Source organism: Lepeophtheirus salmonis, chromosome 7 (assembly GCF_016086655.4).
Source record: "Lepeophtheirus salmonis chromosome 7, UVic_Lsal_1.4, whole genome shotgun sequence".
Taxonomy (NCBI): domain Eukaryota; kingdom Metazoa; phylum Arthropoda; class Copepoda; order Siphonostomatoida; family Caligidae; genus Lepeophtheirus; species Lepeophtheirus salmonis.
The window spans coordinates 28,929,143-28,938,971 of NC_052137.2; the positions used below are offsets into that span (position 1 = coordinate 28,929,143).

The following is a 9,829-nucleotide window of genomic DNA, read 5'->3' on the forward strand; positions in this document are numbered from 1 at the left end:
AGAAATGTTTTTCTTCTTTTTTTTTTAAATCCATAGCTTTTTACGAAATATATCAAAAATTAAACTTTTGAAAATAAATTTTCAAAATTTCATTTCCGATTTAAAATTTTTTGAAATTTTTTTTCAAACATTCAATTTTTAAGAAAAACCATTGAAAAATCTCTATCTTTACACAAAAAATTTAAAATATTCCATTTTTAGGAAAAGGATTGCAAAAATCCACAGCTCTTCACAAAAAATTAACTTTTTTGGAACAAAATTTCAAAAATTAAATTTAAAATATTAAATGTTTTGGAAAAACATTTTTACACATATTAATCCACAAAAAAAAAATTTAGCCTGGGAAAAAAATTCTAGTAAAAAAGCAAAAATTCCTTATTTTTTTGGGGGGGGGAATCCAGCATCTCCAGTCCACAACCCTCAGACTCTCCTGGAACATGTTAATTCTGGCAATTTGAATTATGATTGGCAAGAGAGGAGTTAAGCTGTCATGACGTTTTATCAAATCAGCTGCAAACAGCCACGGGAGGGAGTATATAAACACAAATCCCACTTTGTATTTAGCAATGATATAGGGACTGTTTAATCTTTAAAAATAGCCCCTCTTTGTTCAGTTAAAACCTGGTAGGAATTCAAATTTTAAGCACTAAGAGGAAGCCCAATCCTTTCCAAAAAATTCAAAATGCTTTGTCCCATCATGTCTTTGTGTAATAAACTTTCAATTGAGCTTGAATTTTTCATATTACATATTGTTTTTAGTCAAAATTATCATTATAAATCTTCGAAAGTTTTACTCCCGTTAGTCTGAAGACAAGTCCTGTCGGACGTTGAAAAGTCATAAAAGAATTACTCCAATCCGTGGAGGGCTTACATTAAATAAGAGCAAGATATTTTTTTAAAGCCGAGAGTTAGTTGCCCAAAACAATGAAAAATATACTTATTTATACATCAATTACTCCAAATCTTGTATGGAATCATCCTAAGAGTTTTTCATAAAGCAGGGTGGGCTAGAGAAACTGTAGCCCCCCCCCCTCCTCCAAATACAAATTAATGATTTTGTTATTACAAGAGAATTTTCTATTTATTATTACATTTTTATTGATTTTATATTTTATTATAAAAATTTAAATTATATTTAAGTTTTTCAAATTTAAGAAAAAAAAATTGGGATTTTTTTTCTTCCGAAATTGTATGAAAAGCTATCCCTCCTAAATATATCATCATTAACGTCCCTGCAAAGAAAAACCTAATCGAAAGTAAATTCATTGAGGATCGAATTTAAAATATTTTAAGCGCCTTCTATGTTGTTAAATTACTATTCATTATTACTACAATTTGTATGTTTTGGTCAACTACGACGGCCTCAACTTCGTCTTAACAAGTACACTCTTTGCTTTTGCTCGCTACGCTCCGATGTCGATCCTTAATTATACTTCGAGTCGACCATGGACTTACGTATATCACTCCTCAACCAATCCTCATAGTTACTCTCTGTCTTCCATGAGCAAACACACTAAGTATTACTTTTTACTTAAATAATTATGAAAACAGCTGCTTTGGAAAATAAAAATCCCCCTCGAATTAACGACTAGAAAAAGCCGCTACCGTTTTTTAGGACATATTTTATACACTTCTGGTCATATACCTCTTTAAAAATCCCTAAATGTAATTGTAAAAAAAAAATCATAAGTTAGAATCAACCATAAAAATCATGTATAAAAATTATATCTTCAAAAAAATAGGGAAAAATTTAAAACAGCACGCGTGTATTCAGTGGGGAGGGTTGAAAGATGTTAAGGAAAATTGAGGAGGTAGAGCTGCCCAGAAGGAAAAAGCACTAGCACTCTCCTATACATACTACACTACTACGCTGCTGGATGTCACGTGCATGTTCATAAAAAATAGGGCGATATTTTGAGCGTTTCTGACGCTTCAACAGGTTAAAAAAAATATATGCGCCAGCGCTTAAGTTAAAAAATAATAATATCTCTTAAAAACCATATAACTACGAAAAAAATCAGTCTGGATTTATCAGTGTTCACGTATGGAGTGTGTCGCGGTCGTTCATTATTTTAATAGTTAAATTACCCAGTGCTTTGAATGACCAAATGAACAATCCTTAGTTGTTACGTGTTTTCTTTTATTTAAATAAAAGTGTTGAGGATGGAAGTACGCTACGGACTTGTAGTCTTTTCTGTTTTCATGGCAATACTAACTTTGTCATTAGTGATGGGGAGAGCTGGACGATACTACGATGATGAACAATTGGAGTCATTATTATCTCTCAAAAGAGAGGAGTTCTCTTCCTCCCCTTATTCTAAATACGACCTGAAAGATATTTATATATCTGTTAAAACTTCCTATCAGTTCCATGAGACACGGATTCCTTTGATACTCCAAACATGGTTCACTCTCGCTCGTCAACACATTTGGTTCTTTACGGACAAAAAGGACAGGGATTTAGAAACTAAAACGAGTAAGTGTCTGAAGGATGTGTGATTAATGATATTCCGTACTTGAAAGAAAGTAATTTGAGAATCCTACGTTTTCGAGGGATCAAACAATCTGTTGTTATTCTCAAATTATTAAAAAAAATATATATTTGTGTACACAAACAACTAATTATAATATCCTTTTAAAAAAATTACAGATGGTCATCTCATCTCTACAAATTGTGGCACAACGCATCAGAGACAGGATTTATGTTGCAAAATGGCTGCAGAGTTTGATGCTTTTATGGAATCTGGCCGAAAGTAAGTCGGATTCAAAAATATTTTAACTATATCAGTGAATTAAATGTGTATTTTCTTTAGATGGTTTTGCCATTTTGATGACGATAATTACGTCAATGTATTTGCACTTTTACGAGAACTTCAAAAGTACGATCACCGAGAGGAATGGTACTTGGGAAAGCCCTCTTTACCAGGTCCATTCGAAATGATGGATCGTTTTAATACCAAGGTAATTTTTACATATTCCATAGTGTAATGCCATAAACTAACATATTTATAAATACGATTTACAGAACAAAATACACTTTCGTTTCGCAACGGGAGGAGCTGGGATTTGCATTTCACATGCTCTGGCTAATAAAATGTTTGAAACTATTGGTAATGGGAAATTTACATCTATTGGAGAACGGATTCGCTTACCAGATGATGTGACTTTTGGATACATCATTGACAACTTATTTAAAACAAAATTAACAGTGATTGATAAGTTCCACTCACATCTTGAGCCTCAAAGATTCATTGACGTAGATAATGATGAAGAAAAGTTCCGCAATCAAATTTCTTTTGGATATCATCGCTACGGAACAGAAATGAATTCACTCAACATTGATGGGATTTTTAATGAAGAGGATGATCCCTCCAGGTGGGTCACTTTTTGGATTTTCATCTTTTATTATCTTACTAATAATTTAAAAAATATATATTTGTTACAGATTCAAGAGCTTGCATTGTAAACTATTCCCTAATTTCAATTGGTGCCCCAAGAAACAGAGGAAGAATCGTTATCACAGATAGTGCTCCTCATTTTAGTCCGCGTTTCCATTGTAAATCCGGAGTTATTCATTCAGAACCTACCTACTCAATATTCATTCTTGGATTTTTCTTCAGTTATGCTCCCGTTTGTGAGGAGGATTAGACGTACACACTAGTCAAGGGTTTTTTCTTCGTCTGCTTTCGAACTTGTGATAATATAAATTCATTTAGATTTCGAATTAATTGTTCTACGTATAACTATATAAGTTATATCATGTATTGAGATATCGTTATGCCATTTTATACGTTTAAATAGATATATATATATATAAATATTATAATATACGAAATATATGAGTATAGAAAATACTTTAGAATGTTGTCTTCTTTAAACTCATACACGAATGTGATCCTAGAAAACTATTTTGTGCCTTAATTGAATTCACTTCAAAAGATAATCAAATTTATTCACCATAAGTAGTGTTGTGTCAGACCATATTTAGGACTGCAGTCCAGTTCGGTCCGGTCTAACTCAGTCCTACATATGTAGTGTTGTGTCGATCCTTATTTAGAACTACAGTCTTGATCCTGTCCAGTTAAGTCCTAAAACTTATAAAGTTTGCCCCTTGATGACTTCACTCAACTTATTTATTATTTTTTTAATCAGTTCTAGTACTGATAGTCCGAAGGACCCAAGGTTGTGGATGTTCAGCAAATCAGAATGCAGAATCTAAGAGACGTACCTTCCCCTTCCACCACCTTGGAAGGACCAGTCCTAATAAGGATTGTCAAAATATTAGTTTGGCGCTCATATTCAAATCTATTTATGCTAATTTCATTTTGTGCTTCTTTTTGCACTCTATACAGTATTATATATATTATTTTTTTTGTTCGTTTTTATACCCAAACGCTCATTATATACTGCTGAGTCTATAATAGTTATCCTATAACCTAAAAAACAAATACTTATACATATTATAATGCATCGTACATTTTGCAGTTATTTTCTTAATATTTGCAAATTAAGTGCTATAAGGTGTTTTATGCATTTGTCAATGAGTAACGTTGAGTCTACATATATTCAGCAATTATATTTTTTTAAATCCTGTGTTATAATGGGGATATTAAATAATTATAGGTTTATGAGTATTATATGTATATTCATATTTATAATGCTATATAGTCAAGCTTATATTAAGCGAGCAGGCAAGAGCAATTAAAAAAGTGTCTGCCTACTGCAGGTGACCTCTTAAATCTATTTTGTAACAATTGAAAATTTGAAAACTGGACATGTCTGCTTAGTATGGTGACACGTTTAGAGCAGGTTACCATTATATCAGATTATACTGTGTATATCAAGGGCGAGCAGTATCGTATTGGCCAGGGATTGGAGCAAATTATATAATCATGACGTGATAATCACGCAACCTTACAAACTTAGTACAGGAATGTTACACTCTGTCTAGTGAAGGGAGCAATTGCCACCATGGATCCGTGGCCCTCGACATAGGCGTTATGAAATTGATTGAGCTAGCCCTCCCATCATATCTCTTTAATTAAGAAAATAAGCTAGGGCACCCTCATAAAAGTTGTACCTATATCTGCAGGAAAATGTTATATTTGAAATTTAATTTTAGAAATTTTTTCCACAAAATTTAATTTTTTGTGAAAAGCTCTGGATTTTTGAAATTTTTGCCCAAAAAAATTAAATTTTCAGTATAACTCTAGATTTCTGAAAATTTTCTTGATTAAAAAAAAAATTCAGAAAATTTTATATTTGAAACTTAATTTCAGAAATTTTTTATATCAAGTGCCAGCGGTGACGTATTTGCAAGCATGGGGGAGGGGTTATTTTATGATGATAATCACACAACCTTACAATTTTATTATAGAAATATTACACTTAGTCTAAAAAAGGGGGTAAATGGGCCCTATGGTTCCGACGCTTTTGAGAAGGGTGTAATGAATGTATTGAGCTTCCATCCCCTCCCCCTCCCACTCAAAACAAAAAAAAAAAATAAAATTGGTAGCTATTCCCCCCCCCCTTTCCTTTAAAAAATCTATTATATTATACAAAGTGATGTCAAACTCCCTATTAGTGATACGTCTGTTGAGCCCGACCCATCACTACCTTAATTTTTCTTTCTTTTTTGAGTCTTTACTAAAATAAAAATAAATATAAAGAAGATTAGCGTTTACATACAACCACCTATTTTATAGGTGTATGTACTTGGGTCTAAGGGAGTGAGTAAGCTACAAACAGGTCGATGATTTTTTTAAACAAAATACTATATTATATTGTACATACATATGTACTAGTTACCTATGTAAGGTTGTTTGAAAAGAGAGGTTGAATAACTTTTTTTGTTCTTAGAATAATATGAATGTAAGTCTTATACTAACTACTCATGTTCGTATCTTGCCTCATCTCTCACGAGGCAAGATTCATTAACAACTAACAAGTGCTGCCTTCTCATTAAAATAAGATGTCAAACGGCATTTAATCCTACATTTAATGTCTCCTAATCGGATTTAGAGAGATGTAAATATTAGTTATGACAATCCCAGAACGAGCATGATAATATCTTATTTATGGTGGATATTTTTAGAAATGAAGAGAAAACATTCGATAAAAAATAAATAACCATAATTCATAGAGCGTTTTCTTGAGATCTCCGCATTGTTGATGTTGGTAATTTTGGGCCTAAGTAACCAAGTTTTATGAGAAAAAAATCCTTTTTTCATTATTGTTAAGGAAAGTAGGTAACTATTGGATCTCTTAAGCCTTTCCCTTTTATCAAAAACTTATCCCTCTATTGCCTAGTTTTATTATATATATATGACCCTTAAATGTATTACAAATATGTTATTACATCGTTAATCAAGCATATTTCCATATTCTACATAATAATTCACAATTACAATGGAAAGAATATGATATTTTTTTCTAATGATTCTACTTTTTTTGTCCCTACTCTATCAAAATCTAGTAATTTGTAGGGATTTGAATATATATTACTTTGATTTAATTCAAATATCATTTATCATTGGCATCAAGTAGTATCCGATGCAGGTGTTATGTATTTTTCTAACATTTGAAGCCATTTGTTGGAGTTTAATCAAAATTTATTAGACATTTTATGCTCTAATAATACCATTTATGGGACCCCAAGATGGAATCTCCTTCAATTATGATGCAATTTTTGACGTCAATGAAAACACTCTAAGCTACTGTTTGATAGCCACTAGCCTGCATTCTATCCAATCAAATGCTGAGAAGATCTCAAATTTTAAATACTAAGAGGAAGTCGAATTTCTCCCAAAAAAATTCAAATTAAAACGGGAAATCATTTTCTCGGTATATAAACTTAATATTGACCTTGGATTTTTCACATTACATACTGTTTTCATTCATAATTATCGTTTGCAATTCCATTGAGTTTTGCCGCGATACTTGCGCCGTGCATCTACAGTCATGAAGTCATGTCAGATGTTTAAAAGTTCCTATTTCAACTCATAGAGAAATATAGAGTGACTAAGTTAATGTTAATAGAACAAGGTTAGGCATAAGGAGAATCGAAGGGGAAAAACAGCAGATATATTGAGTAACTCCTTCCTGTGATGTCATTGAGCGCATTTGTCTGGGTACATGTAATGGACAAAAAATAAAAATTGTATGAATTACAATTTGTTTTTTCCATTGATTTCATATTTATCAACACCAAATGAAATTATCCGTTATACTAATAAATTTTCAGTGATGGACCTAAGAACCGATCTTTCTGTAATAGAGTCATCGCTATCTTTATAATTATTCTTCACACGTAGCTATGATTGAATGATATATAAAAAAGAAAAAAAATAATTAAAGATAGCTAATAACAAGGGATATCCCCCCACACTTGATGAATTTTTGCTTATTACTAGAACTTCTTTGGTCAGGATGAAAAAATATATCACGCGAAAATATGTTAAAAAAATTTTAAAGATTTATTTTCTTTAAAAAAGTCCCTGAAGCTACATATTTTTTACTTTAAATTTCAGCTATCTTGTCTCTTGAAAAAGGCTAGCGTGAATAGTTGAAAGGGTTATTATAGTTATTATAGTAACTACGTCATTTTATCTGTAAAAAATCAAAACAAAAAAAACGACAAGTACAGGTCCTACGACTGACAAATTTTATTATAACTGGACTTTTTTTTTTTCTTGACAAATCCAACACTAGTGAGAACTGAATACCCTTGCTTACTAATCTTGTTCAAATGACATAGGAGTCAGTGATTAATATCTTCTGTTATAATAGGTGCAGTTTTTTCTGCATTATTTTGAATACATAATTGAGTTACAGAGTTAGGATTATTCAATTTCGATGGCACCAATCGGTTTTCTGGCTAATTTTTAGTTCTTGGACAATGGAGTATCGGTCCAACTCGACGATTTCCATTATTTTAGCTATTTTTTTGACGTACCTTTATTAATAGAAGGAAACCGTTGGAACTCCTACTTTGCTGTATAATTCAATACTGCATTAAGCTTATAAACAGCACAATTTTTTTGGCTGACTGCTCTCACTTTTCACATATTGCTCTTAGTGATACTGAAGAATGTTTTGAATTTTCTCTTTTTTTTACTTCCATTTTGGAAATCTGTAACACACAACTGGCTTCAGCAAACAAAGTCTACGCTTAACTTTTAAGCATACTTTAAGCTTTTATTAATGCAATGTATTAATATCAAGATATAGCTCACTAAAGACATGTGGCGAAAAACGCTCAGAACTTTTTACTTAACCTAATATTCACATAAATGTTGCGATTTGCTGTACAAGTTATAATTGTCTAATATAATTACCAAATCTATCATTTACCTTTTAACTAATAATTAAAGCTATCATTTCATAAGAATCTAAAAAAAAAATATATTTATGATTTATATATAACTCTAGGCATCCCAGCTTTACAATGTGCCATGTCGTATTTATTAATTACTATTTTGCACTAAAAAAAGTCCAAAATTACATCAAGACCATTATTGCGATATCCGTGTTAAAAGTCGTCCTGCCGATTCATAATTTTCCATCTCATTTTTGGATTGCAACTTGTACAATTTCCTCATTCAAGTTAAAAATTGGTTGAGTCTTTCTTGCTCTACAAAAATGACATACTAACTTATGTTTCTAGGTGAGAAGTTTGTAATGAAAAAAAAAGAAAACTACATTTAAAAATTAGAAAAGGAAAAATAGTTATTGCGTATACTCTTTCTTCTTTTTTGTTCATTTTTAAAAAATCGTCGTGGTGTTAACTTCTCCCACCGAAGTAAGCATTCATGCTTACCTTTGGTGTAAATTGTTTTAAAAATGCATGATTAAATAAATATATAAGAATTGTCATATAATTATAATATTTTCGCACCATTAAAGCTATTTTAAATGTAAAAGGTTCTCCTCTTTATGGCAATAATTCATTTTCTCCCTCAAAACAATATATATAGAGGGGCTGATCAGTAGTACCATATGTCTCGTTTGCACCTTCTCTTCACACTCTTTTTTCGCTTACCAACTACTCAACTGTGATCAATCCATATAAATTTTTATTAATAATTAGACCAATAACATAATGTTTCTCTTATACGTAAAATGATACAAAGTTCCCACACTCACTACATCCTTAGAAATAATTGGACTGGAATATGCATCCGGAGAATTGACTAAATAAGTAGATAAATACGTTTGTACATGAAAAATACTAAAAGAAGGTTCATTTTATTAAAGCCTATTAGAAATGGTGGAACAATTTATTCAACTAAACTGGAAAAAATGATATCATATTATATATCTTTTCCTATAGGAATATGGATATATATTACACATTGTTAACTCAATACTCCAAAAATAATAATGTATTTGTTGTCAACTGTCGATGTTGCTGCTTCATTTGTCCTTATCATTGTTCTGAACGTTGATTGGTTGAATTAGAATAAGTAGATGATGATAAATAATAATTACATAGTTTGGAAGAATTGGCCTAGAATTAGCTAATTATCAACTGATTTTGGGACTTTCCCCCTGTTTCTTTTCCTATGAAAGGTTGCATGAGCCAAAAAGGGCGACCTATAAACCACTTCAAAGTTCATATGATGCCATTGTAAGGATGTTCAAAATTTGATATGACGTCACCAACATCTATAAAATCGCTCTATTTACATTTTAATTTCGAACTTCCATTGAGGACCGAATTTGTTTTTCCAACAAAAAATATTACAGCAGTCACAAATTTCCGGACTGAATCCCAATACTAAGATCTATATAAATCATAGTATTCTCAAGTCTTTTTTCAACACTTTTA

General features: G+C 31.3%; 1 protein-coding gene across 1 annotated transcript; it reads left to right on the forward strand.

The window, feature by feature from the left end:
* Nucleotides 1-1,781: 1,781 nt before the first annotated feature.
* Nucleotides 1,782-3,854, forward strand: LOC121121774 (fringe glycosyltransferase). The gene is made up of 5 exons (XM_040716753.2): nt 1,782-2,476; nt 2,651-2,753; nt 2,814-2,961; nt 3,026-3,375; nt 3,446-3,854. Exons 1-5 carry the CDS (start codon nt 2,164-2,166, stop codon nt 3,525-3,527), a joined length of 996 nt encoding a protein of 331 aa, XP_040572687.1. The 5' UTR covers nt 1,782-2,163; the 3' UTR covers nt 3,528-3,854.
* Nucleotides 3,855-9,829: the final 5,975 nt, after the last annotated feature.

Bases quoted from the DNA above. Each gene is read 5' to 3' on its own strand.
- LOC121121774 (XM_040716753.2), top strand. From the start codon at position 2,164: ATGGAAGTACGCTACGGACTTGTAGTCTTTTCTGTTTTCATGGCAATA. The intron at 2,477-2,650 runs GTAAGTGTCTGA...AAAAAATTACAG, and splicing joins GGATTTAGAAACTAAAACGA to ATGGTCATCTCATCTCTACA. The intron at 2,754-2,813 runs GTAAGTCGGATT...TATTTTCTTTAG, and splicing joins TTTATGGAATCTGGCCGAAA to ATGGTTTTGCCATTTTGATG.